The sequence below is a fragment of the Salmo salar genome, chromosome 20 (genome assembly GCF_965601325.2).
Source record: "Salmo salar chromosome 20, fSalSal1, whole genome shotgun sequence".
Taxonomy (NCBI): Eukaryota; Metazoa; Chordata; class Actinopteri; order Salmoniformes; family Salmonidae; genus Salmo; species Salmo salar.
Window position 1 is genome coordinate 43,157,219 of NC_138310.1, and position 15,707 is coordinate 43,172,925.

Genomic DNA, 15,707 nt, shown 5'->3' on the forward strand with positions numbered 1-15,707 from the left:
AGGGAGGGACAGCCCCAGCAGTCAGCTGGCTCAGGCACCAGGAAGAAGAGGGATCAGATGGGGCAGAAGCACCAGCAGTAGTGCCACAAACGTCTGCTGTTTGGATGCTGTTTTACGAGAGAGCAACTGGGGATGCAGCACGAAAGAATCCCTCAGCAGATGCCAGAATGGAGGTCCGATCCTATTTGGAGGAGCCCCTGGAGCTGGTGGAAGAACAAGGCCTCTGTCTACTATTCTATTATTATGTTGTTCAGATTGTATTCGTTTTGAATTGTAACATTTATATGCACTTTGTTTATATACATTAAAAAAGTTTTTAAATGCACATGTGTAATAGCATCCTTCTTTTTTACATTTATTTCAATTTGTGGGATGCTGCAGTTTTGCAAATTGTTATTTATTTTTCTTTGATATGGTGCAATATTCTATTATGCTGTTAAGATTGTATTCCTTTAGAATGGTTAGATTTATACGCACTTTGTTTATATACATTAAAAAGTTACACTTAATAGCATTCTTTTTCATAAACCAATGCATTTTCAAATACATTGTGGTTAAGGTAGAGTTTGATTTCATTTAATAATTTAATTAGAATTGTTTTAACACCAATCATAGTCAAACTATCCCAAACTGTTTGACTTGAAAAAATACAAAACATGTTTTTTTTAAAGAGCCGTTTGGGAGCCAAAAGAGCCGGCTCATTTTGGTGAGCTGAGCCGAACGAGCCGGCTCACTGAAAAGAGCCGGAAAACCCATCACTATCATGCGCCTCTGTCGTCACCGACTACGTACATTTCCCAGCATTCCATCCCAACTTCCTTTTCCTCCATTTTGCTAACAGTGCAGGTGAGAAATATAAACAGTCAATTTTATAAAATCGAAATGTCTATGTTAAGTCTACTTTTGGCATAAATGTAAGTCATTTTAAAGATAAAAATACTTACGCTTGTCATGTAGTCTGCTTTTTGTGTCCGAGAGGTTGTGATGACGAAGATATAACTTGGATAGTTTCACGAAACTAATGGGCAAGCGCCGGACTGCAGGGATGAGGTTAACGAAATGCATTTCTAGTTAGCCTAAGTATTTCAATGTTAATTAGGATATAACAGTATTCCCTTATTTTGTGTGTTGGTGATTTAACGGACTAACACTACCACCGTGGCTAGTTAGCGACAGCCATCTAGACCCAAGGAGATCTCGTTAACGTCCCAGTCTTTAACGTTTTTGTAGTTAGCTAACGTAAACTATATAGTGTTGTAAGTCGTCACGTCGAGACCATAATACATGACATTTTTTCTCATCAGGTTTTTCCGTGCCTTGGAGAAGACTCAAGATGCCAGGAAGGTGAGTAGTCAATGTTAGCCTGCCACTATTAACGATACTGATTTGTTTAGGGCTGACCCCATTTAGTCGATAGGCTGTTGGTCGACCGAGATTCCTTTAGTCGAGCAGTCGCGCATATTTTTCTATGGTGAGCAAGACCCTTGTCTGATTCGCGCCTGTCTCAGTGGACTAATCCACTGTGGAGGCCACGAGGATGGCACAGGCCATCACTTAAGACATGTGATACTGAAATAGTATAGATTATGTAAAAATAATGGCGTAACACTAAATCGAATATTATTTTTTAACAAATGCGCTTACCCAAACCTGACGCTGGTACCCAAATTGATTTTGTCCCCCCACACCAAACGCAATCACAACATGCAGGTTGAAATATCAAAACAAACTCTGAACCAATTATATTAATTTGGGGACAGGTCGAAAACCATTGAACATTTACGGCAACTAAGCTAGCTAGCTTGCAGTTGCTAGCTAATTTGTCCTGAGATATAAATGTTGAGTTGTTATTTTAAAATTAAATGCACAAAGTCCTCTACTTCGACTATTAATCCACACATTAAACAGTCAACCGAATTGTTATTAGTAAAATCTTCTTCCAGGCTTTTTCTTTTGGAAATGTATATGGCAATTGGCAACTAACTTTCATAAGGTGTATTACTACCACTGACCTCTGTAATCTTTCAGTCACCTAAGTGGGTATAACCAATGAGGAGATGGCATGTGGGCAAATGCTTCTAAATGCCAATGAGGAGTTGAGAGGCAGGACTTGCAGCGCGTTCTGGGCCACAAATAGAAGCAACCTCTATTTTTGCGCCTGGCAAGGCAGACGCTCACGAGCAGTGTAGGTGCAATGATTGACAAACGTGTATGTTCATTTATTTTGCACCGCTTGCACAGGTGACGCGAGCGGTGTGGTCAACATGAAATTGAGGACAGTGGAAACCCCAATTTATTTAGGTCTATAATCAATAGCCTATGCTTATTTATTTAACTAGGCAAGTCAGTTTAGAGCAAATTCTTATATTCCAATGACGGCCTACCCCAGCCAAACCCTCCCCTAACCCAGTCGAAACTGGGCCAATTTTGCGCTGCCGTATGAGACTCCTGATCACGGCTGGTTGTGATACAGCCCGGGATCGAACCAGGGTCTGTAGTGACTCTAGCACCTAGATGCAGGAGGCCGAAAAGGTGCCTGGCTTTATAAATCATCCATATACAGTACAAGTCAAAAGTTTGGACACCAACTCACTCAAGGGTTTGTCTTTATTTTTTACGCTGTAGAATAATAGTGAAGACATCAACTATGAAATAACACATGGAATCTAGGGCTGCACCGATATGACATTTTTGGCCGATATCTGATATTTTCCTTGCCAAAAAAACAATGCCGATAACCGATATTAAAAAAATTTGCGGCCTTTTTAAGCATTCTAGTACAGTTAAATAGTTGAACCGCACACACAGAACAAAAAGTTATTTTGTTGGCATTTACGTACAGTTGAAGTCGGAAGTTTACAAACACTTAGGTTGGAGTCATTAAAACTTGTTTTTCAACCACTCCACAAATTTATTTTGAACAAACTAGTTTTGGCAAGTTGGTTAGGACATCTACTCTGTGCATGACACAAGTAATTTTTCCAACAATTGTTTAGACAGATTATTTCACTTATAATTCACTATTTCAGTGGGTCAGAAGTTTACTAAATTGACTGTGCCTTTAAACAGCTTGGAAAATTCCAGAAAATGATATCATGGCTTTAGAAGTTTCTAATTGACATCATTTGAGTCAATTGGAAGTGTACCTGTAGATGTATTTCAAGGTCTACCTTCAAACTCAGTGCCTCTTTGCTTGACATCATGGGAAAATCAAAAAGAAATCAGCCCAAGACATCATTGGGAGCAATTTTCAAACACCTTAAGGTACCAGAATCATCTGTACAAACAAATCAATCCCAGAAAAACAGCAAAGGACCTTGTGAAGATGCTGGAGGAAACGGGTACAAAAGTATCATATCCACAGTAAAACGAGTCCTATATTGACATAACCTGAAAGGCCGCTCAGCAAGGAGGGAGACACTGGTCCAAAACCGCCATAAAAAAGCCAGACAATGGTTTGCAACTGCACGTGGGGACAAAGATCGTACTTTTTGGAGAAATGTCCTCTGGTCTGATGAAAAATAGAACTGTTTGGCCATAATGAACATCATTATGTTTGGAGGAAAATGGGGATGCTTGCAAGCCGAAGAACACCATCTCAACCGTGAAGCACGGGGGTGGCAGCATCATGTTGTGGGGGTGCTTTGCTGCAGGAGAGACTGGTGCACTTCACAAAATACATGGCATCATGATGCAGGAAAATTCTGTGGATATTTTGAAGCAACATCTCAAGACATCAGTCAGGAAGTTAAAGCTTGGTTGCAAATGGGTCTTCCAAATGGACAATGACCCCAAGCATACTTCCATCGTGGCAAAATGGCTTAACCTCTATGGGCTAGGTGGGATGCTTGCGTCCCACCTACTCAACAGCCAGTGTAATCCCGTGGCGCGTTATTCAAAAACCTCAAATGCAAAAGCTTTTTAAAGACAAGACTCTCGTTAACCTCTCTGGGCTAGGCGGGACGAATTCGTCCCACCTACGTAACAGCCAGTTGAAGCCTGTGGCGCGATTTTCAAAACCTTAAAAATCCTATTACTTCAATTTCTCAAACATATGACTATTTTACAGCTATTTAAAGACAAGACTCTCGTTAATCTAACCACACTGTCCGATTTCAAAAAGGCTTTACAACGAAAGCGAAACATTAGATTGTCAGCAGAGTACCCAGCCAGAAATAATCAGACACCCATTTTTCAAGCTAGCATATAATGTCACAAAAACCCAGAAGACAGCTAAATGCAGCACTAACCTTTGATGATCTTCATCAGATGACAACCCTAGGACATTATGTTATACAATACATGCCTGTTTTGTTCAATCAAGTTCATATTTATATCAAAAAACAGCTTTTTACATTAGCATGTGACGTTCAGAACTAGCATACCCCCCGCAAACCTCCGGTTAATTTACTAAATTACTCACGATAAACGTTCACAAAAAAACATTACAATTATTTTAAGAATTATAGATACAGAACTTTGTGCAATCAAGGTGTCCGATTTTAAAATAGCTTTTCGGTGAAAGCACATTTTGCAATATTCTCAGTAGATAGCCCAGCCATCACGGCTAGCCATTTAGACACCCACCAAGTTTAGCCCTGACCAAACTCCGATTTACTATTACAAAAGTTTGATTACCTTTGTTGTCTTCGTCAGAATGCACTCCCAGGACTGCTACTTCAATAACAAATGTTGGTTTGGTCCAAAATAATCCATCGTTATATCCAAATAGCGGCGTTTTGTTCGTGCGTTCAAGACACTATCCGAAGTGTAAATAAGGGTCACGAGCATGGCGCAATTCGTGACAAAAGATTTCTAAATATTCCATTACCGTACTTCGAAGCATGTCAACCGCTGTTTAAAATCCATTTTTATGCCATTTTTCTCGTAAAAAAGCGATAATATTCCGACCGGGAATCTCCGTTTAGGTAAACAGAGGAAAGAAAACAAAGCATTCGGTCGACGCGGGCACGAGCCTGAGTCTCACAGTACTGTAACCAGCCACTACCCAAACGCGCTACTTTTTTTCAGCCAGAGCCTGCAAAGCCACGATTCCGCTTTTTGCCGCCTTCTGAGAGCCTATGGCAGCCGTAGGAAGTGTCACGTAACAGCAGAGATCCTTTGTAATGGATAGATATGGCAAAGAAGGCCAAGAAATGGTCAGACAGGGTACTTCCTGTACAGAATCTTCTCAGGTTTTGACCTGCCATTTGAGTTCTGTTATACTCAGACACCATTCAAACAGTTTTAGAAACTTTGGAGTGTTTTCTATCCAAAGCCAATAATTATATGCATATTCTAGTTACTGGGCAGGAGTAGTAACCAGATTAAATCGGGTACGTTTTTTTATCCAGCCGTGTCAATACTGCCCCCTAGCCCTAACAGGTTAATAAAAAAACATGCCTTATTTACTTAAGTATTCAAACCTTTGCTATGAGGCTCGAAATTGAGCTCACAGCAAAAACCAGCCTATAAGTCGAAGCAATTGTCCATAGAGTTCTGAGACAGGATTGTGTCGAGGCACAGATCTAGGGAAGAGTACCAAAAAATATTTGCAGCATATAAGGTCCCCAAGAACACAATGGCCTCCATCATTCTTAAATGGAAAAAGTTTAGAACCACCAAGGCTCTTCCTAGAGCTGGCCGCCCAGCTAAACTGAGCAATCGGGGGAGAAGGGCCTTGGTCCAAGAACCCGATGGGCACTCTGACTGCGCTCCAGAGTTCCTCTGTGGAGATGGGAGAATCTTCCAGAATGACAACCATCTCTGCAGCACTCCACCAATCAGGCCTTTTATGGTAGTGGCCAGAAGGAAGCCACTCATCAGTAAAAGGCACATGACTGCCCGCTTGGCGTTTGCCAAAAGGCACCTAAAGGACTCTGACCATGAGAAACAAGATTCTCTGGTCTGATGAAACCAATATTGAACTCCTTGGCCTGAATGCCAAGCGTCACTTCTGGAGGCACCATCCCTACAGTGAAGCATGGTGTGGGGGATGTTTTTCAGGGACTGGGAGACTAGTCAGGATAGAGAGAAAGATTAACGGAGCAAAGTACAGAGATCCTTGATGAAAACCTGCTCAGCCCCAGTCAGAGGTCCGAAGGTTCACCTTCCAACAGGACAATGCCCTTAAGAACACAGCCAAGACAACACATTTGTGGCTTCAGGACAAGTCTGAATGTCCTTGAGTGACCCAGCCAGAGCCCGGACTTGAACCTGATCAAACATCTCTGGAGAGACCTGAAAATAGCTGTGCAACGACACTCCCCATCCAACCTGACAGAGCTTGAGAGGATCTGCAGAGAAGAATGAGAGAAACTCCCCAAATACAGTTGTGCCATGCAAGAAGACTCGAGGCTGTAATTGCTGCCAAATGTGCTTAATCAAAGTACTGAGTAAAAGGGTCGGAATACTTATGTAAATGTAATATTTCACATTTCTAAATACCTGTTTTTGCTTTGTCATAATGGGGTATTGTGTGTAGATTGAGGGGGGGGGGGAGAATGTTATCTGTTTTAGAATAAGGCTGTAATGTAACAAAGTGGAAAAAGGGAAGGGTCTTAATACTTTCCGAATGCACTGTAGGTCAGGCCTTATTGGTCATGTAAAGAGAGCAAGTTGAGGCATATGTTTTTCGTAAACCGATTAAGGATTTCGATAACCGAAGAAACAAAGTAAATGGCTTAAATTGTTTTAGCTGAAGCATGGACAGCGCAATAAAGACTTGCTGTGGTGCCTTTTCGCTGCAGTAGGGAGTAGAACGAGACAACCTGCGCCAGTCACACAGGCACTCACCTTTTTTTTAAGTGTGACAGTTGGGCTCTTAAGTAATTTGTGTCCATTATCATTAATCAGTGTGCTTAAAGCATCAGACAAGCTCAGTGTATGTTTTTATTTTATTGAAGCACCGTGTCTGTGTATATGGAAAAAATAAGTTTAAACATTTAGACCACTCGATTGGTCAATAGAACAGGACGACGACTCAATCGACCAAGATTTTTTTTGTTGCTACTCAACATATTTGCGAGTCAGTACTTAGCTTAGTATGGTAAATGTTTCAAGCTAATTGATACTGAATTTTAAATGTTAGTTCAAAGTAGGTCGTTCAATTGTGCGTTGTTGATTCTGCTGAGTGTTTAGGGTATATGGTTGACTGACTGGATTACTATGGCTCCAGGATGTGGGACTGATGATACACTGGTTGAGTGCTCTGGTTTATGCTTTCTTTTAATATTTCAGACTGTGGAGCAAGGCAATCTTTGCCGGGTACAAGCGTGGCCTAAGGAACCAGCGGGAGCACACAGCCCTGCTGAAGGTGGAGGGAGTGTACACACGGGAGGAGGTTGACTTCTACCTAGGCAAGCGCTGTGCTTACGTCTATAAGGCTAAGAAGTAAGTTTACATCTTCTGTCTCATTGTGAATTTCAACTAAGGACACCCCATTTTTATTTATTTTTTTGTAAAAAAAATTTAACCAAAAAGGCAGACTTTTGCGTTTACACCTACATGGCCTGCCTCCAGTGCATCACTGGGCCGTGGCCTCAGTGGACCTGCTTTGACTTGGGGCTGCTGGTACTTTCAGCTGGCATTTACATAGCATTTCAATCACTATGAAAAGTTTCCCAATAATAACACGAACCCAATAGAATTCTAGAATGCTGCTGTAGATTATTGAGAATAATATAAAGCTAATTTTCTCAGACAGCTCAAAAACAATTAACAAATTACAATTAGAAGATAACTTAGTTTTAAAGAGCACAACCTCTTTAATAACAATTGGAGTAAATGTCACTAAATTACTCACTTTAAGTATATATTATACTTGTAATATTTAAATGTAAATAATAATTGTTATGTGATCAGAGGACAATATTCAGAAACTATTTCAAAACCCACACAAAGTAGGCTATTTGACAGCTATTCTTACTTCTGTAAAAATGCAAACAGCTATTCAGAGACTATTTAAAAATGTAGATAACCTCAATAAGATTTAGTACAGACTAGGCCTGACACAATGTTGAAATAGTAGCCTACTTTGACAACTCATTGAATATAACAAGTATTAGAGACCGATAAAGAGAGAACACAACTGTTCAGAGACTAAAGATTTGTAGGACATACATATTATAGTGACATATTTCACACTGTCACTTTAGCCTTTGCATTCAGCGTACATGTCATGGAACTTCGGGGAGCATGGCCCCACCCTGCAAAGTGGCACATAAGAGTACCCAAAGGAGGTTTCTACATCTCTCTCACTCTTTGACATGCGTCCACTCAGGATGCACATCACACACCCTCTAGCAAGCTTTAAACTTCACCTGCTTTCATGAGAGTTCCAACTCAGTCCACACACCCTGGTGCCACACTCTTGGCTCCCCTCTTCCTTCCTCTAGCCATATCACAAAGTGAATGCACAAGCTGCATTTTAATACCTTCTGGAACCAGCGCCAGCGGTTACTGGGAATGGACCTTCAGAGGGACCCCCACACAATGTATGCATTTATGATGGAAATGTTGAGCATCCCCAGAACACATACTTCCACCATTTCTGCCTGTGTCAAACATTGTAATAGCTCCTCAATTGGTCAAGATGGTCAACCCTGCCCATTTTTTTTCTTGTTGTAATCCATTAAAAGATAAACAGAAGTTCCTACCACTTTTAAAAACAACTCCAAAACCACTCACTTGAGGCTGTGTGGTTGAATGGTGGGACTTGGGGCAGACATGCTATTATTTGTTTTGCAATTTGAGTTAATGGGTTCTTGTTTTAATTTAGTTCCATGACACAAGACTGAATCTGCTCACTGTCTCCTTCAATCTCATCAGGAACACAGTGACGCCTGGTGGCAAGCCCAACAAGACGCGGGTAATCTGGGGCAAAGTCATGCGCGCTCATGGCAACAGTGGAATGGTGCGGGCCAAGTTTAGCAGTAACCTCCCAGCAAAGGCCATGGGACACAGAGTCAGAGTGGTGAGTGGTACCTTCTGCTCTTCCCTGGCTTTGTATGCAACATCCATTACAAATAACTTGTAGAATGGCGAAGTGCTTCATTTCCCAAATTTGGATGGTTCAACACGTTTGTTTTTTTTAACCACCTTTGAGCAGGCAAATCACTTTATTAACCTTTGCCTGCCCATAGTTGTTTAAAATCACATGATGCATTCTAGATGTCTTCAGTATCTCTCAATTATGTCGTTGTGTAACAACTTGTTTTCTATCATTTTGACTATGAAAGCTAGAAACCCACTTTCCTGTAGCTTATTAACCTGACCAGTCTTGCTACAGTCCAGTTCCGGTGTGCAAGGGCTGCAGACAGTGGCTATGTCTGAATACCCATACTAGCGCAGGGCTCGACATATTGAAAGAATATAGATTGAAGGCTAAACACCAGTCATGTTTGAAAAATGTAAGGAGGGTTAATTATCATTAATGTCGAAAGGCTTAATTCATTCGACATACTCGAGGCATGGTTCATTTAGATCTAATGGTCATGACCAGAGACGGAAGGACAGTGTTTTCCTGCTAATTGCATTTTGGAACATTCACGCAAAGCGAGGCTTTATAATATGAAGAAATGTAAACTTGATCAATACTTTAAGATAAACTGTCTAAACTGTTGGATCTGCCTCATTGCTTTTTAAAATGTTACAAAATTCATGGAACTATGCATCTGTCGTTCCAGTCTATTTTGAACCGCAGACATGTTTTTTTTTATTGTCCCAGGGACGACGGAACGCCGTTAATTTTAAACTTGGAAGGAATTATTTTAAGATGGTCATACTATGGATCATTTAGCTATTTGATTTTCAATTTTAGCACCCCCTTTTAGGTAGCCCAAAATAATTTGATAAAATATTGGATTTGGCGTTTACTACTATAGTTATAGAAATGCATTGAATAAAACATTCATAAATGGTAAAAGACAGTCAAAAAATAATCTTAAGAACAAGTTTAAGTGTCTGTCCTATATATTGGAGATATAAAAAAGCTCAGGATGTTTTTAATGTAATTTCTTTACACTATTTAACAACCTCTTTTTTGGTTAGGCACAAAACCACCTCAATACTTCCATTTATTATTCTTTTAACTGTAACCTTAAGATGAGTCCTGTGACACTTTTGGGGGTCGTAGAGCAAAACTGAGAACACCATTGTGTTTGTGAGTCTCCCATTTTCCATATAGTAGTCATAATAGTTTTGTATGCCCAACTGTTCGTACAGTATACGTTTTTGTGAAAATACTTATTTTCAGGACGCCTCATAGTCTGACACACTGCTTTTGCCCGGCTGCCTTCCACTGCAGATGTGGAAGGCCGCCATAGGCAGATGCGAATTGAGACAGCCCAGCCCATGCAAAGAAACATATCTCTAACTTAAACTGACGGATTTTGTTCGTTTTTTTGATTGACGCACTGGTCCATCAATCGACTCTAGGGGTTTTAAAGGGGGAGTTGTTGTATTTTGAGACATGCTTGAATATGCAAATCCAATACGCAGAGTGTAGTCGACATTTTTGTCTGATTTACTATGGGGGAAAAATGTAGTCATGCATTTTATTTTTGGAAAGTGGTTCCTTGCATCATACAATGATGTACAAATTGTATTGCGGACCATTTTTTGAGGGTGAACAAGTAAAAAAAAAATTTATAATAATAATCTGTCCTACTTGTCCTAAGGACAAGTAAAAAAAGTTCATTGTCAAGCCCTGTAGGGTACTAATTTGTGTGTAGATATTTTATTTTTATTTTACCTTTTATTTAACTATGCAAGTCAGTTAAGAACAAATTCTTATTTACAATGACGGCCTAGGAACAGTGGGTTTAACTGCCTTGTTCATGGTCAGAACGGCAGATTTTTACCTTGTCAGCTCAAGGATTTGATCTTGCAACCTTTCGGTTACTAGTCCAACGCTCTAACCACTAGGCTACCTGCTGCCCCATATGCACTGCTTATCGGCTGTTGTCAAGCATGGGAGTCGGTAAAGACTAGTTAATTCTACTACATCAAAAGCCAAAATGAGTATGCAGTTTAAGTATATAGTACGCTAGTATGGGTATTCGGACATGTCCAGTGACTGGTTGTGTATGAGGCCAGCTGGGAGGTGCTGAAATAAAAAAAAATGTTTTTAAAGTTTTCAGATGTTGGGCTAGTGCTGTAGATCATACATTTTATGTTGAAAAAGGGTAGGATTTCCCTGAAAGGCACTTGGCCTATAGACATGTCGGTTTCTTTTTAAATGTTTAATTGGCAGTGTTACACCAAGTGACACTACTTATTATTGCTGTGCATCTGGGTTTCGGGGAGAAACAACGTACTACTGAAGCTACAAACGCTTTGGGAAACCCACTGCTGAAAAATAAAGGATTTGTTTTCCTTACAAAAGTTAAAGCAAAAAATCACTAACCTTTTCATTAGTTTTATTTAAAATCTACTTAATGGATTGTTTTTAGTGATAAGAATGATGTAGGCCCCATTTGAATACTTACCCTCTCCACCTTTCCTTTATGACCACTACATATTGGGCAAGTGCTTGGAAAAACATCTGGAAGAGCCAATTTCCCACTCACTGTATGGCTGTGGTTTGTATTGATTTGGTGCCTATGAACTCCACTAACTGCTCTCTCTGCTTTTGTCTTTCAGATGCTGTATCCATCTCGTGTGTAATGTGCTGTTTTTGTGTACATACAATAAACAAGTCAGGTCCACAATTGGTGTTCTGTGTTCTCTTGGCAGTTGGAGGGTGGGAATCCATCACTGGCCTCTACGGTAGAATGGCATGGGGGAGGGGTGAACACATTTTCGGAGAATGTTATTTTCAGGGCTTTACAATATTAATTGTTTTGTTAACCTTCATTCTTTCTTGACCAGTCAAGTGTTTTTACACAAAAACAAGTTACTGTTGTGCTTTCTGAATAGTGATGGAATTTGAGGATTAAAAATTAAGATTGGACAAAGGTATAGGTCAATGTCTTTTTGTTGGTTTTTAATCCGTGGAAATCATTTTGCCTTGCTAATACATTATTCATATGCACAGTTGGGTAACAGGGTCTCATTTCTAAACCTCAGGGATTGCTACTTCATAGTATTAGTTTTAATGCCGGACAGGGTACTCTTTGTGCACAGGTCTAAATTCTGTTCGTCAGTGTTTCAAAGATGGCTATGGTGTCAAAAACATACAAAAATATATTGACAAAACATGGATGTCCAGGATTTGTTATGGGGGTGCCAAGTCTCCATAACTCAAACCTCCAGTTTGCAATTGGCACCTGTACTAAATTGTTTCAATATGACACAACTAGCAACTTTTTTATTTTTTCACTGCTTCATTGCTAAGCTTGGCACATCATTTAATTTAAATTGACTGTTTCAATCCAGATGCGTGACCAGCGTTGTTATTTCTTGGCAAAAAGCCCAGCGGCACATTCAAAAGGTATCATACATATGAAAAGATTACAAGAGAAGCAAACCGCTGTTTAAGCCCAAACTAATAGTGTATTTTTGATGACGATTTTACTGAGATACAGTTCAAATAAGCAAATCAGTCAATTGAAATGAATTTATTAGGCCCTAATCTATGGATTTCACATGACTGGGCAGGGGCGCAGCCATGGGAGGGCATAGGTCCACCCACTTGGGAGCCAGGCCCACAAAAGGGTTTTATTACAGACTGAAATACTCCAGTTTCATCAGCTGTATGGGTGGCTGGTCTGAAAATCCTGCAGGTGGAGGTCCTGGGCTGGTGTAGTTACATGTGGTCTGCGGTTGTGAGGCAGGTTGGAGGTACTTCCAAATTTTCTAAAACATCGGATAAATGTCGTGGGTCGTTTGTAGAGTAGAAATGTGAGATTATGATCTTCCTAATGCTAAATAGACTAGCTAAAGATTTAGTTCATAATTGGGCTGTAAGCTAAGGTTTCAGTCAAATGGGATCTATATTTAACAACTGCAGCCTACCTGTTTTCGATCGCATAACGCCGAGGCAGGCTGGGCTGAAACTCAGGACTATGATTTCAAGAGGGAATGCTGTTATCTAGAAAGTACTATGGCTCCCATAGAGCCAACCTGGTCTTAAGAGCGTTTCGTATTCTGTATGTAAATCTGAGACACTCCATTTGATATGGTTGCATAAGACCGATGGTTACTAAACCAAAAATGAAAGGAAGATGGTTGATCAGGGCATGTGTATAAGGTCTGGGTGGATGGACGTGTGTGTGTGTATAACGCGAACATCTTGCAACCCAAAGGTTGAGAGTTAGAATCTCGTCACGGACAACTTTAGCGTTTCATGCCATTAGCAACTTTTCAGCTACTTTCTACTTTGCAACGACTTAGCATGTTAGCTAACCTTAATTCTTTAACCTAACTCCTAAACGTACTCCCAGCCTAGCTAACTTCAGCCACTTAGCTAGAATTTGTAACATAAACGCTTAGCAAATTTGTAACATATAATACGAAATGGGTGATGGACATCCACAAATTAATACATACCAAAACTTAACATATCATATACTACATGGAGTATCTCGGATTTACATACTGAACAATACGAAATGCTCTGAGACCAGGTTGGGAGGGCATAAGGTGAGTCAAAAGGAACACAACAATATAAATGGGCAACATGGCGAATATGACAACTTTTTATATAGATTCTAATGACTTGAATTGGCACACACTACTCGGTGTTTGTGAATTTACGCTATTTTGCACTCAAATGTTGATGCTGTTGACGGCGTCTTTCCGTGTGCCGTAAATTGTCAAAATAACGGCAAACCACTGCGTAATTATGCAGCGCACAAGGACCCAAGTGCCAAGGCGACCAACCGATGGAAATTAATTCGCAATCCCGGAATAGAAAAATAAACATTTGTTGAATGACTATTCTACTTCAATGTGCCAATGCAGCATCCAGACCACAGGGGCAGCATGATAGCAGAGAATAAATTACACCTACAATTTCTGTGCTCGCCATCAAGCGCGCTTGGGAACTGTAGTCTCCTGGATTATAGCCACCTCTTTCCGTAAATTATTAGGTATTTTTCGTGAACTACATTTCCGTTACAGTAACACAGCGGCTGCATCAAAGAGCAGCTTTATAAATAAATTGTTATTCTGTGGCCACTGATCTGGTTCTGCTGGCTGACAAGGAGACGCAGGTATTTGTCAACGAGATTCTCATTTTATTCACTTAAAAATGTATTTTAATTTTTAGACGTACAAGATTGTATAATCGGTAGACTTCATAGTGACATTTTGCATGCTGACGTTTTATAAAACCTAAACGTTTTGCGCATAGTAGCCTAGTCCTGAAAAGGTTGATTGTTAGTTCCGTCAATCGGGTTCTGCCAAAGCGGTCATACATAATTTGATGATTTTAAGATATTTGAGGATGCTTGTTTTGCAACGATGCTCAGGTTGTACAGCTCTCAGTCCGAAGCGGTGTAGTATGTCACGGGGTTCGTGAAGAAATTGTTGTTTTCCCTGCAGTTTTTTTTTTAGGTCGATTTTCCAAATAGAGGACAAATTGATGAATCGTGTGATGACACTATGAAGTTGGCTTACATAATGTCCTCAAATGTATAAATTCAAATGGCCACACCGACATTATTGAATCCTCCGATTATGTCACGTATGCCCCCACCCTAAAACAAATAATAATCCTGAACTTCATGTACCCTTCTGTTTTTTGTAATATTTGGGCAGGGAATCTGGCACATGCGTAGCAAGAAGGTTTGGAAATAGACGAGCTTTTCAAAAATACCCCCCCCCCTAATCCATGTCGGAAATAGCTGGCCTAGTAAAAAGATTTGGGGATAACCCTTCTAGTTTGCAGTTGTCCCCTCTGCAACATCTGTATGTATTTGGGACAGTATCAGTGGTAACCGGTATAGCCTCTGCATCACCAGTTATATTGCTGTGCTATCGAAAACATATGAGCATTTCTGAGTCATCCATCTCCACTCGCTCACCCCATACCAGGCAGCCTAGAAGGCTAATGGATAGGATGGGATCATCTTTCCTGTCTTAATTGGAAAATACCCTATTTGATGGTGAGGTGCTGACCATTTCATCAAAAACCTGGCAAATGCCACCAAACAATCCAACTTAACGTTGTTAATAACAATGCAGATTGTCCAAGTTTTCCAAACACGACTCCCCTTGTTCCATATCAATTAGTTGAAAACAAAGCACAGAGTGGAAACGCCAGTCAGCTCCTATGTTGGTGAAAGAAGATGAAAGAGAATGATTTGGGAAAGGACTACCTGGTACCTGGGCCTGTGTACCGGGCCGTGCCGAGCAGAGACACTACTTTACCAGGCACAGAGGTGACCCCATACCAGCTGGAGCTCGCCAAGATCCAGGTGAGTCTGTATGGTGGTATTTGAATGTTTGTGATGCTCTGTTATCATAATGGCCAGGTTGAATGAGATGTTTCTTTCTCTGCACAACTCATCACTCAGACTGGGTGTGTTTGAGTAATTGCAATAAAATATTGATTACTTTGATAAGCACATGCCATTTTTCACAGCTATTTAATTTGTTTGTTTACTGCATCCAAGTTTAAAGCACCCACTGTCTTGTTCGTGCCATAAGAGTAATGAGCCTGAAGTTGAAATAGTTGAGGTACTGGGAGAGGTCTGTAGAATTGTGAAGAGTCAGCTAAATATCTTGCCATTATTCAAGTATCCCAAGTGTTGGCGGTTGTC

At 40.4% G+C, this 15,707-nt stretch overlaps 2 protein-coding genes across 7 annotated transcripts in view; both read left to right on the forward strand.

Moving 5' to 3' along the window:
- The first annotated feature begins 752 nt into the window (after window positions 1-752).
- On the forward strand, window positions 753-11,711 carry rpl35a (ribosomal protein L35a). Of its 3 annotated transcripts, none has more exons than XM_014161938.3 (5): window positions 753-846; window positions 1,305-1,344; window positions 7,240-7,392; window positions 8,830-8,974; window positions 11,644-11,711. In XM_014161938.3, the coding sequence occupies exons 2-5, from the start codon at window positions 1,334-1,336 to the stop codon at window positions 11,665-11,667; spliced, it is 333 nt and encodes a 110-aa protein (XP_014017413.1). In that variant the 5' UTR covers window positions 753-846; window positions 1,305-1,333; the 3' UTR covers window positions 11,668-11,711. The 3 variants fall into 3 exon arrangements, with proteins under 3 accessions (XP_014017413.1, XP_014017414.1, XP_014017415.1); XM_014161939.1 differs by having other exon boundaries at window positions 846-914; XM_014161940.1 differs by lacking the exon at window positions 753-846 and adding an exon at window positions 984-1,050.
- Window positions 11,712-12,659: 948 nt separating this feature from the next.
- Window positions 12,660-15,707, forward strand: part of LOC106580650 (ATP-binding cassette sub-family C member 5) — a 58,596-nt gene continuing 55,548 nt past the window's right edge. For 2 of the 4 annotated variants that reach the window (XR_001322932.3, XM_014161941.3), the window contains exons 1-2: window positions 14,020-14,156; window positions 15,178-15,362. Coding sequence is in view for 3 of the 4 variants with exons in the window: in XM_014161941.3 (XP_014017416.3) it covers window positions 15,234-15,362 (129 nt within the window). In the remaining variant the exon portion in view is untranslated. Of the gene's footprint in view, window positions 12,784-14,019; window positions 14,157-14,965; window positions 15,051-15,177; window positions 15,363-15,707 lie in introns of those variants that run through there. The other 2 variants (XM_014161943.3, XM_082966446.1) reach the window with 2 other exon arrangements.

Excerpts from the sequence above, each read along its gene's own strand:
- rpl35a (XM_014161938.3), top strand. Across the intron at positions 7,393-8,829 it reads TACGTCTATAAGGCTAAGAA|GAACACAGTGACGCCTGGTG; the intron begins GTAAGTTTACAT and ends CAATCTCATCAG. Across the intron at positions 8,975-11,643 it reads TGGGACACAGAGTCAGAGTG|ATGCTGTATCCATCTCGTGT; the intron begins GTGAGTGGTACC and ends TTTGTCTTTCAG.